General features: G+C 46.2%; 2 protein-coding genes across 2 annotated transcripts in view; one reads left to right on the top strand and one right to left on the bottom strand.

Annotated features, from left to right (window-relative positions):
- LOC138350312 (craniofacial development protein 2-like) overlaps positions 1-17318 on the bottom strand; it is a 33585-nt gene extending 16267 nt beyond the window's left edge. The window contains exon 1 of the mRNA XM_069300930.1: positions 16539-17318. Coding sequence (XP_069157031.1) covers positions 16539-17318 — 780 coding nt within the window. The remainder of the gene's footprint in view (positions 1-16538) is intronic.
- Positions 1-19457, top strand: part of LOC138350481 (uncharacterized) — a 398783-nt gene that overhangs the window by 346349 nt on the left and 32977 nt on the right. The window lies entirely within an intron of this gene.

The following is a 19457-nucleotide window of genomic DNA, read 5'->3' as shown; positions in this document are numbered from 1 at the left end:
TTGAACCACCCCACCGCCGGCACTCGGATAGTAATCTTAGGCATAGCATTTTACCAAATCACCTCATTCTTTGGGGCACACGTGAGGAACACAAATGCCAACAAGCCTGAATGGTCCCCAGGACAATATGCAACTGAAAACTCACACCCCAGAAGTGACTCGAACCCATACTCCCAGAAGCAACGCAACTGGTATGTACAAGACGCCTTAATCCACTTGACCATCACGACCGGACATAATGAGGTGATAGCCGAGGCTATTTGAACCACCCCACCGCCATATGTCCCGGGGACCATTCAGGCTTGTTCGAATTTGTGTTCCTCACGTGTGCCCCAAAGAATGAGGTGATTTGGTAAAATGCTATGCCCAAGATTACTATCCGAGTGCCGGCGGTGGGGTGGTTCAAATAGCCTCGGCTATCACCTCATTATGTCCGGTCGTGATGGTCAAGTGGATTAAGGCGTCTTGTACATACCAGTTGCGTTGCTTCTGGGAGTATGGGTTCGAGTCACTTCTGGGGTGTGAGTTTTCAGTTGCATATTGTCCTGGGGACCATTCAGGCTTGTTCGCATTTGTGTTCCTCAAGTGTGCCCCAAAGAATGAGGTGATTTGTTAAAATGCTATGCCCAAGATTACTATCCGAGTGCCGGCGGTGGGGTGGTTCAAATAGCCTCGGCTATCACCTCATTATGTCCGGTCGTGATGGTCAAGAGGATTAAGGCGTCTTGTACATACCAGTTGCGTTGCTTCTGGGAGTATGGGTTCGAGTCACTTCTGGGGTGTGAGTTTTCAGTTGCATATTGTCCTGGGGACCATTCAGGCTTGTTCGCATTTGTGTTCCTCACGTGTGCCCCAAAGAATGAGGTGATTTGGTAAAATGCTATGCCCAAGATTACTATTCGAGTGCCGGCGGTGGGGTGGTTCAAATAGCCTCGGCTATCACCTCATTATGTCCGGTCGTGATGGTCAAGTGGATTAAGGCGTCTTGTACATACCAGTTGCGTTGCTTCTGGGAGTATGGGTTCGAGTCACTTCTGGGGTGTGAGTTTTCAGTTGCATATTGTCCTGGGGACCATTCAGGCTTGTTCGCATTTGTGTTCCTCACGTGTGCCACAAAGAATGAGGTGATTTGGTAAAATGCTATGCCGAAGATTACTATCCGAGTGCCGGCGGTGGGGTGGTTCAAATAGCCTCGGCTATCACCTCATTATGTCCGGTCGTGATGGTCAAGTGGATTAAGGCGTCTTGTACATACCAGTTGCGTTGCTTCTGGGAGTATGGGTTCGAGTCACTTCTGGGGTGTGAGTTTTCAGTTGCATATTGTCCTGGGGACTATTCAGGCTTGTTCGCATTTGTGTTCCTCACGTGTGCCCCAAAGAATGAGGTGATTTGGTAAAATGCTATGCCCAAGATTACTATCCGAGTGCCGGCGGTGGGGTGGTTCAAATAGCCTCGGCTATCACCTCATTATGTCCGGTCGTGATGGTCAAGTGGATTAAGGCGTCTTGTACATACCAGTTGCGTTGCTTCTGGGAGTATGGGTTCGAGTCACTTCTGGGGTGTGAGTTTTCAATTGCATATTGTCCTGGGGACCATTCAGGCTTGTTTGCATATATATATATATATATATATATATATATATATATATATATATATATATATATATATATATATATATATATATATTGTACCTAGTAGCCAGAACGCAGTTCTTGGCCTACTATGCAAAGCCAAAGAAGCCAAGTTTCCAGAATTTCAACTAACTAGTTGAAATTCTAGAGTTACAACTAACAGAGATATATGACCGAACCCAACCTACCTACCTAACCTAACCTAACCTATATTAACCTAAACCAAATGGAAACAATTTATTAAAAATAAAGAATTCAACTCGGCCTATTAGGCAAATCAGGCCTTGCATGATGTACCAGGTATATATATATATACACTCACACACACACACACACACATGATGTGTGTGTGTGTGTGTATCAATAATAATTGATAGGGTAGATAAAGACAGTCTATTTAACACAAGGGGAACACGCACAAGGGGACACAGGTGGAAACTGAGTGCCCAAATGAGCCACAGAGATATTAGAAAGAACTTTTTTAGTGTCAGAGTGGTTGACAAATGGAATGCATTAGGGGGTGATGTGGTGGAGGCTGACTCCATACACAGTTTCAAGTGTAGATATGACAGAGCCCGATAGGCTCAGGAATCTGTACACCTGTTGATTGACGGTTGAGAGGCGGGACCAAAGAGCCAGAGCTCAACCCCCGCAAACACAACTAGGTGAGTAGGTGAGTACACACACACACACGCACACACACACACACACACACACACACACACACACACACAAATCTACTGGTAAGAAGAGTAAGGGGAGACATGATCACAACCTACAAAATTATCAGAGGAATTGACCGGGTAAACAAGGATATATATATATATATATATATATATATATATATATATATATATATATATATATATATATATATATATATATATACATATATACATATACATATATACATATATATATATATATATATATATATATATATATATATATATATATATATATATATATATATATATATATATATATATATATATATTTTTTTTTTTAATTAATATGGAAGGGAGTACCACCTCTAGCTGGAAGAAGGGGGACCCATAGCCTCGGAGGAAACCACGCATAACGCATTAGAGGGAATGTTTAGATCCCCTCCAATACAGTTTCTGTGTGCTTTTCTCCTACCACCCCCTTCCTTTTTTATTTTTTGTGCTTTATTATGCATTTGATGGTTACACGATATACATGGGTTGATACAAAAATAATAATGCAAAAAGGTGCTTAAAGGTTATGGATCTCTTGAAAAACACAACACTGGGAAACATTGATGAATGTCACAGACGGGTTCGATCATTGTTGCAAGTCAAACACTTCTTCGAATTCCTCTGAAGTTGGACTAGTGCCCAAGACGCAACAGGCATTTCCCCTCTGAATCGCAACACTGAGGCGCTGGAACAAGAAACTTTTTGCTCTCTGGTCTTTTGTAGCGCTGATCAATTTGTCCCCCAATTCCTTCAGGAACTTCAATGCACATTTTCCCCACGAACCAAGGGTCTCCGAGCCGATCGGAACAAAGCTGTAGCAGTGTGCTAGACCTCGGTATTTAATAAATTTCTGCTATTCCCTGAAAGAAGCAGCACCACCGCTTTCACGTGTGCTGTAGTGGAGGTAGGTACTGGCCAGTGTGGCAGCGCACGTGTAGTCCCATACCACTTGCTTACCATCCTTCCAAGGTAGCAAGGTGACCCCATCAGGGCGCTTCTGAGGGTCGTTAGGTCTGGATAAGTGTGGTTCTCTTTGTGCCGGGCAGCGGGCTGTGGCGAGGCTCCTCTTGATGATGTTGTTGACTTCTTCATGTCTTGCAATTTTACCCTGTGATTTACGACATACCAGACCATGACGACCATATTGGTCTGCCATCGCAGTTCCGCAGATGCACCTATGTTCGGTGAGGATGGGGGCGGCAAGGCGAAGGGCAACTCCAATGCGGAGAGCGTCATGACTGAGGCGAGTTCCCAGGGCTGCATTGGGCACAGCAAATAAGAAATCCCCGGCGTGGGGTGCTGTTACAGCTAGGAGGCGGGCTTTGTTTTCAGCATCAGCGTTGTCAATCATTGCTGTGACAGTCTTTTCCATTATTGGGCTATCCCAGTGGGCCTGCTTGTGGTCTTTTGGGACTTGTGGTCGGGGTTGAGGGTGTGCAATGGTGTCCCATTGTCTGGCTGCTTCGATGAACGTTTGATCATGAGTTCCCGCTGTCTCTCTCATACGCTCTGGTAGGATCTGCCCTACCAATTCGTTGGCTGCTGTACATGAGGATAAGAATGCTGGAAGTGCTACCTCAGTTGCCTTTCGTATGCCTATCCCTCCAAATCTCACTGGCAGTGTTGCTTGGTCCCACTGACTGTCATCTAAATCTAGGTTGAGCGCCTTCCTGAATATTGACCTGAGGAGCTCATCATATTGATTTAGAAGTGGGTTGCCAAAAGTTGGTGCACACCTTAAGAAGTATGTTAGCCTGGGCAAGGTAAGGCACTTTGTGAGAAGGTAGAGGGCATCATGGGATATATATATATATATATATATATATATATATATATATATATATATATATATATATATATATATATATATGTATATATATATATATATATATATATATATATATATATATATATATATATATATATATATGTCGTACCTAGTAGCCAGAACGCACTTTTATGCTTACTATGCAAGGCCCGATTTGCCTAATAAGCCAAGTTTTCCTGAATTAATTGTTTTTCAACAACCTAACCTACCTAACCTAACCTAACCTAGCTTTTTCGGCAACCTCACCTAACCTAACCTCTAAAGATAGGTTAGGTTAGGTTAGGTAGGGTTGGTTAGGTTTGGTCATATATCTACGTTAATTTTAACTCCAATAAAAAAAATTGACCTCATACATAATGAAATGGGTAGCTTTATCATTTCATAAGAAAAATAATAGAGAAAATATATTAATTCAGGAAAACTTGGCTTATTAGGCAAATCAGGCCTTGCATAGTAGGCATAAAAGTGCGTTCTGGCTATTAGGTACGACATATATATATATATATATATATATATATATATATATATATATATATATATATATATATATATATATATATATATATATAAGCCTATACTTGCATAAACCACAAGTGAAGATAAACAATCTTTGGACAACACCCACCAGTGGGACTCGAACCCAGAAAGCACAACTACCTTCCAGTAGCTGGCATAACTAGTATGCTTTAACCCACTACGCCATCAGACCTTACAAAAGAAGTAGATAGTTCGAGATATATCTCGAACTATCTACTTCTTTTGTAAGGTCTGATGGCGTAGTGGGTTAAAGCATACTAGTTATGCCAGCTACTGGAAGGTAGTTGTGCTTTCTGGGTTCGAGTCCCACTGGTGGGTGTTGTCCAAAGATTGTTTATCTTCACTTGTGGTTTATGCAAGTATAGGCTTATAAGCTGGACACGAGTTCTCTCACATTGACAGTGGCTTGACGAAAATTGCAGACTGACCCCTCACTCATCTGGTGCCTTCGGGAGGTAGAGATGTTTGAGATATATATATCTCGAACTATCTACTTCTTTTGTAAGGTCTGATGGCGTAGTGGGTTAAAGCATACTAGTTATGCCAGCTACTGGAAGGTAGTTGTGCTTTCTGGGTTCGAGTCCCACTGGTGGGTGTTGTCCAAAGATTGGTTATATATATATATATATATATATATATATATATATATATATATATATATATATATATATATATATATATATATATATTGTGACGGTGTTTCTCCCTTTATTATTCTCCCACGCCTGCAGTAAGAGTCATGTCCGCTTTTCCCGAGCGTTCTCTACGTAGCAGGCTACAATTTGATATATGGGAGAGAGTGAAGTGTTCTCGGAGAGCAGAGAAATTTGTGAAATAGTAATATTTTGGCCTGTGGTTTAGGCCCTTTAGGAAGCCAAGATGGCGCTGGCCTTCCTGATTCCCCGCCAAAACTGTGTGACGTCAGAGGCACCGGATTGGTCACCGACAGCAATGTGGCACCGGGAGCCAATGAAAACTTCCCGTAGCGAAAGTGACGTCACGAAAGGAAGGGGGTCCAGGCCGCGCGCCGCGCTGGCGCCAGCAGTCAGACACGACACGTCAAAGAGGTTGGACGAGCGACGATTGGTCCTGTCAGTTTGACAGTTGTTTCCCGCTCCCGGGGATTTACACGTCACCTGAAGTCTGCCAGTACTCTGAGAGGTCTTCCCTAGTTCATGTGTTGAACCAGAGAGGGAATTGACGGTTATTTGAGCAACAAGTGCTCCAGTCAGGTACTGTGAAAGAAGCAGTGAAGCCGTGCAGTGACGTATGTGACGTCTGTGGCAGTTCACCAGTTCGTGACGGCGTAGTGGCTGACAGAGCCACTGGGTAGCTGAGGAAGACGAGGACTATTTGGGAATCCGGACGACTGCAGCTGAGACGTAGGAGGCAGCCGTTGTTGGGAGAAGTCGACGGCCAGGAGACCGACTCCAACCCTACCAGAAGGCGAGAAGGAGCACGGACCTGCAGAGAAGAGGGCACGGAGACGACGCGCTAAACGGTGGGACGATGAGAGGTTCCGGTAGGACACGACAACGTGTGTGTGGGGGCGTTCCCGACACGAGGACCAGGAGCTACATCTCAATTCTCATCGGAGGATAGGTTGAAGTAGGTGTTTCTAGTTTCCCTCCCCATTTCCCTTTTAGTTAGCTATATTATTCGGCTATATTATCTAGCCTGAGGATTTTATATGTCGTGAGCAAGTCTCACCCGTGTCACAGTAAGGCACCAGTTTGCCGTGTGGTACTATCAAGAGTACTTATAATACTTATGTTGATTATTGGTGTGTACAGGCACCCGGAACAAGTGATAAATTTACTGTGTTTTGTATATCTTTCTACAGATTTTGATGTTAACATATAGTGATAAATTATATATAATATTATGCCAGTATTTGGAAGTTAGGCTATGTGCCCAGAACCTATTTATTTTCCATGTATTGATGTCTGATTTATATACATTATATATGTCTATGTTCATGCATTGATTAATCATTTGTGAGTACAGTGAATTATTGCGTTATCGCCCACGAGAGAAAGTACTGAAAACTCCAGTGTTAACACTTCATAATATGTCATTGAAAGAGGGGCAGTGAAAACCATTACAGTGAGTCATTGTAGCATTGATTGTAGAAACGACTGTTTGAGCCCGAGTATAGTGTAACTAAGTAATACGTGCTATTGTGCCAATATCGAGAGTGCGAGTTTCTGGTAATATTGGAGAACTTAAAGAAACAGCGCGCGTGAATCTAGAAAACAAGCAATAAGCTTTCGCGCGGGACCAGGCGATCAGCTGTTCTTGACACTTGACGAGGAGGGGAGGTGTTGCCACTTAGTGAGTGCATACTATTCGTGGGAACTACCGGCCGCAGCCAGGATCAGTTGATTTATTTATTATTGTTTGGCCTTGTGACATCTTTCATGCATTTTAAGGAAAATACAAAACTACCATTGTGTTTATATCATCCACTCCATTGATCTTGTGGCTATATTATACCGAAAAGCACAGAGTGATAAAAGTAAGTACCTGCCTGAACTCCTGATCTATTGAGTGTGACCTTGCCAAGGCTACCACTAATTCAACCAGTCCACTGAGGTGTTACTGGCCACCTAAAACACCAGTTGGCGACCTTGTGGTTAACCGTAGAGCCCGATTGTTGGGGAGGGCACACGACAGTCAAGTGAACGAGTCGTGTTCCCACTCCTTCTCAATCAGAGGCCGTTGAGATTGACTGGGAGACTCTCCTGGCGTGCAGTGGCGCCGTGAGGATCGAGTGAAGACCCGCAGGGCTACGGTGAGTGACCTTGAGCATAACTATTGCTCACCCCAGAGTAAGAATAGAGAGTAGTAAACCCCAACAATATATATATATATATATATATATATATATATATATATATATATATATATATATATATATATATATATATATATATATATATATATATATATATATATATATATATATATATATATATATTGTACCTAGTAGCCAGAACGCAGTTTTTGGCCTACTATGCAATGCCCGATTTGCCTAAGAAGCCAAGTTTCCAGAATTTCAACTAACTAGTTGAAATTCTAGAGTTACAACTAACAGAGATATATGACCGAACCCAACCTACCTACCTAACCTAACCTAACCTATCTTAACCTAAACCAAATGGAAACAATTTATTAAAAATAAAGAAATCACTCGGCCTATTAGGCAAATCAGGCCTTGCATGATGTACCAGGTATATATATATATACACTCACACACACACACACACACACACACACACACACACACACACACACACACACACACACACACACACACACACACACACACAAATCTACTGGTAAGGGGAGACATGATCACAACCTACAAAATCATCAGAGGAATTGACCGGGTAAACAAGGATAAACTATTCAACACTGGTGGGACGCGAAAAAGGGAACACGGGTGGAAACTGAGTACCCACATGAGCCACAGAGACGTTAGAAGGAACTATTTCAGTATCAGAGTAGTTAACGGATGGAATGCATTAGGCAGTGATGCAGTGATGTGGTGGAGGCTGACTCCATACACAGTTTCAAATGTAGATATGATAGAGCCCAGTAGGCTCAGGAATCTGTACACCAGTTGATTGACAGTTCAGAGGCGGGACCAAAGAGCCAAAGCTCAACCCCCCGCAAGCACAAATAGGTGAGTAAAAATAGGTGAGTACACACACACACACACACACACACACACACACACACACACACACACACACACACACACACACACACACACACACACACACACACACACACACACACACACACACACACACACACACACACACACACACACACACACACACTACCTAACAGGAAGGAGCCAAAGAGTTACGGTAAGGGGCGAGAAGTCGGACTGGCGAACAGTAACAAGTGGAGTACCACAAGGATCGGTGCTGGGACCAATTCTATTTCTTGTATATGTTAACGACATGTTTACAGGCATAGAGTCCTACATGTCGATGTTTGCGGATGACGCAAAGTTGATGAGAAGAGTTGTGACAGATGAGGATTGCAGGATCCTCCAAGAGGACCTGAACAGGTTGCATAGATGGTCAGAGAAATGGCTACTGGAATTCAACACGAGCAAATGTAAAGTTATGGAAATGGGACTAGGAGATAGGAGACCAAAGGGACAGTACACAATGAAGGGGAACAGCCTACCTGTAACGATGCGGGAAAGAGACCTGGGGATGTACGTAACACCTAATCTATCTCCTGAGGCACATATAAATAGGATAACGACAGCAGCGTACTCTACACTGGCAAAAGTTAGAACATCATTCAGAAAACCTAAGTAAGGAGGCATTTAGGGCGCTTTACACTGCCTACGTAAGGCCAGTCTTAGGGTATGCCGCCTCATCATGGAGTCCCCATCTGAAGAAGCATAAAATGAAACTGGAAAAGGTTCAGAGGTTTGCAATGAGACTCGTTCCAGAGCTACGAGGGATGGGGTATGAGGAGCGCCTGAGGGAACTGTGCCTCACGACACTACAAAGAAGAAGGGAAAGGGGGGGACATGATAGGAACGTATAAGATACTCAAAGGGATTGACAGAGTGGACATAGACGAAATGTTCACACGGAATAGTAACAGAACGAGGGGACATGGATGGAAGCTTGAAACTCAGATGAGTTACAGAGATGTTAGGAAGTTTTCTTTTAGCGTGAGAGTAGTGGGAAAATGGAATGCACTTCAGGAACAGGTTGTAGAAGCAAATACTATTCATAATTTTAAAACCAGGTATGATAAGGAAATGGGACAGGAGTCATTGCTGTAAACAACCGATGCTCGAAAGGCGGGATCCAAGAATCAATGCTCGATCCTGCAGACACAACTAGGTGAGTACAACTAGGTGAGTACACACAAACACACACACACACACACACACACACACACACACACACACACACACACACACACACACACACACACACACACACACACACACACACACACACACACACACACACACACACACACACACACAGGGCCTCAGCCTGGTGGATAGGAGGCCTCGTAGCCTGGTGGATAGCGCGCAGGACTCGTAATTCTGTGGCGCGGGTTCGATTCCCGCACGAGGCAGAAACAAATGGGCAAAGTTTCATTCACCCTAAGTGCCCCTGTTACCTAGCAGTAAATAGGTACCTGGGAGCTAGTCAGCTGTCACTGGCTGCTTCCTGGTGTGTGTGTGTGTGTGTGGTGTGGGGAAAAAAAAAAAAAAAAAAGTAGTTAGTAAACAGTTGATTGACAGTTGAGAGGCGGGCCGAAAGAGCAAAGCTCAACCCCCGCAAAAACACAACTAGTAAACACAACTAGTAAACACACACACACACAAACACACACGCAAAATTAATGAGAAGACTTGTGACAGATGAGGATTGTAGGATCCTCCAAGAGGACTTAAACAGGTTTCAGAGATGGTCAGGGAAATGGCTACTGGAGTTTAACACCAGAAAATTTAAAGTTATGGAAATGGGATCAGGTGATAGGAGACCAAAGGGACAGTACACAATGAAGGGGAACAGCCTACCTGTAACGATTCGAGAAAGAGACCTGGGAGTGGATGTAACACCTAATCTAACTCCCGAGGCACATATAAATAGGATAACGACAGCAGCGTACTCTACACTGGCGAATATTAGAACTTCATTCAGAAACCTAACTGAGGAGGCTTTTAGGGCGCTTTACACTGCCTACGTGAGACCCGTCTTAGAGTATGCCGCGCCATCATGGAGCCCCCACCTGAAGAAACACATAAAGAAACTGGAGAAGGTCCAGAGGTTTGCGACGAGGCTTGTCCCAGAGTTACGAGGGATGGGATATGAAGAGCGTCTGCAGGAACTGAACCTTACGACACTAGAGAAAAGAAGGGAGAGAGGAGATATGATAGGGACATATAAAATACTCAGAGGAATTGACAAAGTGGAAATAGATGAAATGTTCACACGTAATAATAACAGAACGAGGGGACATGGGTGGAAACTGGAAACTCAGATGAGTCACAGAGATGTTAGGTATGATAGGGAAATGGGACAGGAGTCATTGCTGTAAACAACCGATTGCTGGAAAGGCGGGATCCAACAGTCAATCCTGCAAGCACAAATAGGTGAGTACACACACTCACACACACACACACACACACACACACACACACACACACACACACACACACACACACACACACACACACACACACACACACACACACACACACACACACACACACACACACACACACACACACACAGCAAAACACTGGTTGGGGTCTCTAGCAACACACTGGTAGAGGTCTCCAGCAACACACTGGCAGGGGTCTCCAGCAACACACTGGCAGAGGTCTCCAGCAACACACTGGTAGAGGTCTCCAGCAACACACTGGCAGGGGTCTCCAGCAACACACTGGCAGGGGTCTCCAGCAACACACTGGCAGAGGTCTCCAGCAACACACTGGCAGGGGTCTCCAGCAACACACTGGCAGGGGTCTCCATCAACACACTGGCAGAGGTCTCCAGCAACACACTGGTAGAGGTCTCCAGCAACACACTGGCAGGGGTCTCCAGCAACACACTGGCAGGGGTCTCCAGCAACACACTGGCAGGGGTCTCCAGCAACACACTGGCAGAGGTCTCCAGCAACACACTGGCAGAGGTCTGCAGCAACACACTGGCAGAGGTCTCCAGCAACACACTGGCAGGCGTCTCCAGCAACACACTGGCAGGGGTCTCCAGCAACACACTGGCAGGGGTCTCCAGCAACACACTGGCAGGGGTCTCCAGCAACACACTGGCAGGGGTCTCCAGCAACACACTGGCAAGGGTCTCCAGCAACACACTGGCAGGGGTCTCCAGCAACACACTGGCAGAGGTCTCCAGCAACACACTGGCAGGGGTCTCCAGCAACACACTGGCAGGGGTCTCCAGCAACACACTGGCAGGGGTCTCCAGCAACACACTGACAGGGGTCTCCAGCAACACACTGGCAAGGGTCTCCAGCAACACACTGGCAGGGGTCTCCAGCAACACACTGGCAGGGGTCTCCAGCAACACACTGGCAGGGGTCTCCAGCAACACACTGGCAGAGGTCTCCAGCAACACACTGGCAGAGGTCTCCAGCAACACACTGGCAGGGGTCTCCAGCAACACACTGGCAGAGGTCTCCAGCAACACACTGGCAGGGGTCTCCAGCAACACACTGGCAGGGGTCTCCAGCAACACACTGGCAGAGGTCTCCAGCAACACACCGGCAGAGGTCTCCAGCAACACACTGGCAGGGGTCTCCAGCAACACACTGGCAGAGGTCTCCAGCAACACACTGGCAGGGGTCTCCAGCAACACACTGGCAGAGGTCTCCAGCAACACACTGGCAGAGGTCTCCAGCAACACACTGGCAGAGGTCTCCAGCAACACACTGGCAGGGGTCTCCAGCAACACACTGGCAGAGGTCTCCAGCAACACACTGGCAGAGGTCTCCAGCAACACACCGGCAGAGGTCTCCAGCAACACACTGGCAGGGGTCTCCAGCAACACACTGGCAGAGGTCTCCAGCAACACACTGGCAGGGGTCTCCAGCAACACACTGGCAGGGGTCTCCAGCAACACACTGGCAGAGGTCTCCAGCAACACACTGGCAGAGGTCTCCAGCAACACACTGGCAGAGGTCTCCAGCAACACACTGGCAGAGGTCTCCAGCAACACACTGGCAGAGGTCTCCAGCAACACACTGGCAGAGGTCTCCAGCAACACACTGGCAGAGGTCTCCAGCAACACACTGGCAGAGGTCTCCAGCAACACACTGGCAGAGGTCTCCAGCAACACACTGGCAGGGGTCTCCAGCAACACACTGGCAGGGGTCTCCAGCAACACACTGGCAGGGGTCTCCAGCAACACACTGGCAGGGGTCTCCAGCAACACACTGGCAGGGGTCTCCAGCAACACACTGGCAGGGGTCTCCAGCAACACACTGGCAGGGGTCTCCAGCAACACACTGGCAGGGGTCTCCAGCAACACACTGGCAGGGGTCTCCAGCAACACACTGGCAGGGGTCTCCAGCAACACACTGACAGGGGTCAGATAAACCAGCGTTCGAGCCTGTCGCAACCGATGCAACTACAGGGCACAGATAGATTTCTGTGATGTCCTCTCCTGTAGGAACATCAGTTTCGATAGATTCTCTGGATAGCCGAAGATTGATTGACGTCAATCAATATCAAATATCATATAACATCAAATCAATCATATAATCATATAATATCAAATATAAAATCAAAACAATAAATGGTTTTACCATTTATTTTCTTTTATGATCGGTCCATTTACCCGACCCGACGATTTACCCGACGGTTTACAATGACGGTTTACCCGACGGTTTACAATGACGATTTACCCGACGGTTTACAATGACGGTTTACCCGACGGTTTACAATGACGGTTTACCCGACGGTTTACAATGACGGTTTACCCGACGGTTTACAATGACGGTTTACCCGACGGTTTACAATGACGGTTTACAATGAAGGTCTAACCGACGGTTTACCCGACGGTTTACAATGACGGTTTACCCGACGATTTACCCGACGGTTTACCCGACGGTTTACCCGACGCTTTACCCTGACAGTTTACCCGACGTGTTTAGTTTACAGTCGTTATCATGAGAACAGATTTTAGACTATTTTATTTTATTTATTCGACGACTTACACGACGGGTAAACCCCGTCGGGTTTACCTGTCGGGTAACTTGTAAACCTGTAACCTGTAAACGGGTGTACCCGTTTTTACACGGGTAAAAATTATCCGACGATTATGTTCGGTGACGATTCATTCGGCGATTTATTTATTTTTATTTATTTATTTTTATTTATTTTATTTTTATATTTTATTTTTTATTTATTTTTATTCGTCGCTTATTCATGCGGCGATACATTCGGCGCTTTATTTATTCATTTTTATTTATTCATTTTTATTTATTCATTTTTATTTATTCATTTTTATTTATTCATTTTTATTTATTTATTTTTATTTATTTATGACACGACCTGACCCCGACCTGACCCGACACGACCTGACCCGACACGACCCGACCCGACACGACCCGACCCGACACGACCCGACCCGACACGACCCGACCCGACACGACCCGACCCGACCCGACCCGACCCGACCCGACACGACCCGACCCGACCCGACCCGACCCGACACGACCTGACCCGACACGACCTGACCCGACACGACCTGACCCGACCTGACCCGACACGACCTGACCCGACACGACCTGACCCGACACGACACGACACGACCTGACCCGACACGACCTGACCCGACACGACCTGACCCGACACGACCTGACCCGACACGACACGACACGACCCGACACGACACGACCCGACACGACACGACCCGACACGACACGACCCGACACGACACGACCCGACACGACCTGACACGACACGACCTGACACGACACGACCTGACACGACACGACCTGACACGACACGACCTGACACGACACGACCTGACACGACCTGACCTCGCCTTACCTAATCTAACTCGGGTCCAGGTGTGGGTCCGTGGGCCCCCGGACTTCCACCCTTCCCCACATCCCAGGGTCAGGTCAGGTCAGGTCAAGTTTTAGCTACCCAGAGACCTCACAGTCGAGATGGACGGACGCAGCTACAGGACGGGACACACACAAATCTGTGCCCTGTAGTTACACCGTTTTGACAGACTCGAACACACGTCAGTTCTCATGAGAACAGATTCCCATCCGACTAGGCCATTCTGGGGTCGCCAAGTTTTCCAAAGCTGGTTCTTATATTTATATTGAGTAATTTGGTAACATGTCGTCGGCGGTTTAATGCTCCAATATTCCAGCTGAACAAAACATATATTTGGCTGCAACAGTTAACTTTCATACGTTTGAGTAAATAATATCTGTAATTATTGTATTTGGGCGTTAATAAACAGGGTAAAGCTCCGACGTAAATTTGCCTGGCGTGGATGGGTTTTTGTTTGGGCTATTTGGGGAGGAGGAGGAGGATGACGTCTTGACTGGAAGCTGAAGGGGGAGTGTGAAGCCCAGAAGGAGACCAACACGTTGATAACTTAGGCATTATTGAGGGCATTTTTCGACATTTAAATTAATATACACGGAAGTAAAATTTAAAGAGAGAAACTCAAGTGTTTTTTTGACTCATGAAGGTTAATAATTTACTAACTTTTATGGTACTGAAAGGGACTATTTTCACTTTGTGAGAGAAGTTGTAGGAATTGTGGTAAGCTATTAGTTAGAAAAAAAGGGCAATCAACATTGTAAGAGTTTTTTCTCCTTATCTGCAGAGTAGGAGTGAGGACAGCTAATTTATACAAACAGGCTGTTGCCGTTCTCTCGCTGTCTCTCTCTCTCATCTTCCTCTGATCTTCCTCTCTTCTGTTCTCTTTCTGACTTTGTATGTTATGCCTGTTTCTTTCTCTGTATTTCTGCCTCTCTCGCTCTCCCATGATACCAGTTCACAACATGCTGACTAACTCCTGGATACCAATTTACTGCTAGGTGAACAGATGCATTAGGTGAGAGGAAATGTGCCCAAGCCATTTCTGCAGCCACTGGTAATCGAACCTAGAATTCCGGATTTTGAGTCAACAATGAACACGTAAAACTTTCATATTTGTCTAAGTTTGAGTATATGTGTGCATGTGTGGCTTACTCTCTCTGTCTCCATGTCTTCCTCTCTCTATACATATCTTTCTCTTTATCTCATTATATATCATAAAACTGTTAAACTTCGATATTTCTGGTACGTACAGACTCTATCAGGAATAAATGTGGTTCACAAGGATTCTCTCACACATGTTAGTGGAACACAGATACTCTCAACTTCATATGTCAGTCATGGTTTAGGTAATGACATCGAACCTGACGCAACCTGACCTGACACTACCTGACCTGACGCAACCTGACCTGATGCAACCTGACCTGACGCAACCTGACCTGACACTACCTGACCTGACGCAACCTGACCTGATGCAACCTGACCTGACGCAACCTGACCTGACACTACCTGACCTGACGCAACCTGACCTGATGCAACCTGACCTGACGCAACCTGACCTGACGCAACCTGACCTGACGCAACCTGACCTGACGCAACCTGACCTGATGCAACCTGACCTGATGCAACCTGACCTGACGCAACCTGACCTGACGCAACCTGACCTGATGCAACCTGACCTGACGCAACCTGACCTGACGCAACCTGACCTGATGCAACCTGACCTGACGCAACCTGACCTGACGCAACCTGACCTGACGCAACCTGACCTGATGCAACCTGACCTGACGCAACCTGATCTGACGCAACCTGACCTGACGCAACATGACCTGACGCAACCTGACCTGACGCTACCAGACCTGATTCAACGTGATCTGACGCAACCTGACCTGACGCAACCTGACCTGACGGAACCTGACCTGACCTTAATTTATGTGACCTGAACTGACATGACCCTAACCTAACCTATCCTAACCTAACAAATAAAAAATGAACGAGAGAGAATCTGTGTGCACCAGTGACCTAACCTCGCCTTACCTGTATCACTATTTTAACGAGGTGCAAATGTTTGATTGAATATAATGAATTGATGATAATTTGGCCATAAATTACGGGATTGCTTCATACTTATCAAATATATAATGAAATAATAAGAATGAAAAATCTTCAAAAACATGGAAAAACGGCAAAATAAGGCCTAATTCATCGATATTTGGGTTAATGCGTGGTCTTGCCTCCTTCTTTGCTCTGTGGATTTTCCGTGGCTGGAACTTTACTCTGCAAACGACAAGAGAGTGGTCGGTGTCGGAATCTGCGCTCTGGAAGCTGCGAGTCAGTTTGACGCTTCTCAGATTGCTACGTTCCGTAAGCACCAGGTCGAGCTGGTGCCAATATTTAGACCTGGGGTGTCTCCAGGAAACCTTATGCTGGGGCTTGGTGTCGAATAAGGAGTTGGTGATGCAGAGATCATGACGACAGCAGAACTCCAGGGGGCGCTGCCCTCTCTCATTCATCTTCCCAAATCCAAACTGGCCCAGGCAGGAAGGCCAAGAGCTGTGATCAGAACCAACTCCTACATTAAAGTCTCCCAGGAGGAAGACTGGCTCTTGTTGAGGTATGTCTCTGAGAGTTAGGCGGAGGTCATCATGGAACTCGTCCTTTGCTTCGGTAGAGAAAGTAAGTGTTGGTGCATAGGCGTTGATGAGGCTGACTATTCCTGTTGCTGTATGAAGCTGAAGTTTGATTATCCTTGCAGACCCCTCTGTGGGCGGTACTATAGACCCTAACAACCTGTTCCTGATGGCAAAGCCAACGCCATGCTCCCTTACCTCTTCTGGTGGTTTGCTCTGCCAGAAGAAGGTAAAGTCCTTCTCCCGTATGCTGTCAGTCGCAGGCAGACGTGTCTCCTGCAGGGCGACTATGTCCATCTGGAGCCTGCGCAGTTCATTGTTGATCATAGCTGTTTTGCGGGCGTCGTTCACTTCCAGTAGATCTTCCGAGAGACCCGGTGTCATGGTCCTTACATTCCATGTGCCCAGTTTGAGAGCTGGGTGGCTCTGTGTTTGTTTTCTTTTACCTGGTGCATGGTTGACGATCCTCTTGTTGGATTGTGACCTAAGCCCCACGCACCCAGGGGAGCAGCCGGGCCGTGGCAGGAAAGCACCTTATTGACTGGGGGCTGCCCAGCTTGAGGCGGGCGGCAGCTGTCTTATGAATTCGGATGATTTCTCTCACCGACGGAAGCAACCCCTGGCGCCTTACTCTATGCCAATTGAGTGGTAGGTTTTCACCGGTAACTGTCACTTCCCGTGTTGAGCCATCGCCAAGGCGATGCTGGAGTGTCCTCTCCAGGGCACAGGCCTGGGCAGTAATTATGGAGGACCAGCTGTTGCCCATGCAGCAGATCCACCCTCTCCACGGCACCGATGTGATCCAAGGGAAGGGCAGGCACCGATATGCTTGGCACCAGTGTCGTCGCAGGAGTTGCCAGAATGTAGCTGTAAACAGCTGCATAAGGTTAAGGTCTCCGACTCCGGATTTTTCCTCAGGGTCGACTCCTGAAGCCTTTCCCATGAGTGGGTTTAGCCGCAAGATAGCAGAGGTTTGGATTCGGGATTTTCCTTCCCCTAGATGAGCTGCCTTCTCAGGCTGACGAGTCCCATCTGCCAGAAGTAACTGGTTTTATGGCGCCAGAGGCCCGCCTTCACCCTTTCTCCTGTTCGTAGAAGCAGTTCCGCCCGATGATTACGTCGTTCTTAATCGTTGAGAGAGACACAGGATTGAGCAAGGTGATAGCTGCCTCACTGCATTTAATTCTTCTTTACCAGGTTTATCTTGCCAATGGATCAAAGTAGCGTTACCAAATGATTGTATGTTCGAAGTTGAATTTACTTGAATATTTATTACCCGTGTTTGCTCTTGAATGAACACGGTCTCGTGTGTTGAGAGCCTCCTTCATTCATTGGTGCCTGTGATTGTTGTGTACTTAACTATGTCCTAGTAACTCGCAAGGGGGCCTCGTAGGGGCCTCGTAGCCTGGTGGATAGCGCGCAGGACTCGTAATTCTGTGGCGCGGGTTCGATTCCCGCATGAGGCATAAACAAATGGGCAAAGTTTCTTTCACCCTGAATGCCCCTGTTACCTAGCAGTAAATAGGTACCTGGGAGTTAGTCAGCTGTCACGGGCTGCTTCCTGGGGGTGGAGGCCTGGTCGAGAACCGGGCCGCGGGGACACTAAAGCCCCGAAATTATCTCAAGATAACCTCAAGAAGGGTGTTGAGTGACGATGCTTAATACTTCCTTGCAATTGAAATGCAAGATATCTTCTCAGTATTTGTGGTGTGTCCAATGTAGCATATGTTTGAGTGTGCGGTCTCTATAACTGCACTTGTATTCATACTACGTTAGTATGCTTCAGTTTGTCAAAGAGAGCAGAACTTTTTTTCACGCGAGAAGCTATACAAAGGTTCGACTGAATGATAGTATGAATCCTTGTGTTTTAAGTGCATGGTTTACAATCCCTGTCAATTATATCCCATATCGTCTTTTCGTCCTTCTTATAGGAATGAGTATTTTTTTTTAAATTCACTAAATGGCTTTCTTTTGGCGGACGATACTCCATGACACCATGAATTAATTATTACCATTCATGGATTTACTTGTATTAGTTGGTTTACGATGAGTCTGTGACGAATCTACCATAATTACCAACCACAAGATCACCGAGGAATGATATTCTGCCTCCTACACTTTTCTTGGCAGTGAATATCAAGCCTGAGACTTTTTGAAGGTTACCTTGAAGCCTCTTTAATATATTTTTGTCGTCAACAAATATGAATGTCATAAACATAGCTACAGTATGGCTTAGGTATGTTAGGTTCAGATGGATGGGCCAAGCTAGGGCTTGGCCCATCCATCTGAAGGGTAAACAATTCGAGATGCTACATAAATGCCTTGGGCGAATAGGACCCTCTAATGGGGACCTCATTGCCCCATCATCAACATGCAAAGAGAGAGCTTATGCAATGGGCAACTTCAAGGAGCTTATGTGGTGATGGTCCTTGGCATATACCACAAAATTGCTCGAGGTACCTGGAGTGTAGTAAGGTGATCTTGTTAATATATAGTTGAGTATTATGTTGAGGGTCCTCTCCA

This window comes from Procambarus clarkii, chromosome 45 (assembly GCF_040958095.1).
Source record: "Procambarus clarkii isolate CNS0578487 chromosome 45, FALCON_Pclarkii_2.0, whole genome shotgun sequence".
NCBI lineage: Eukaryota > Metazoa > Arthropoda > Malacostraca > Decapoda > Cambaridae > Procambarus > Procambarus clarkii.
This window is presented reverse-complemented; position numbering and strand designations above follow the sequence as displayed.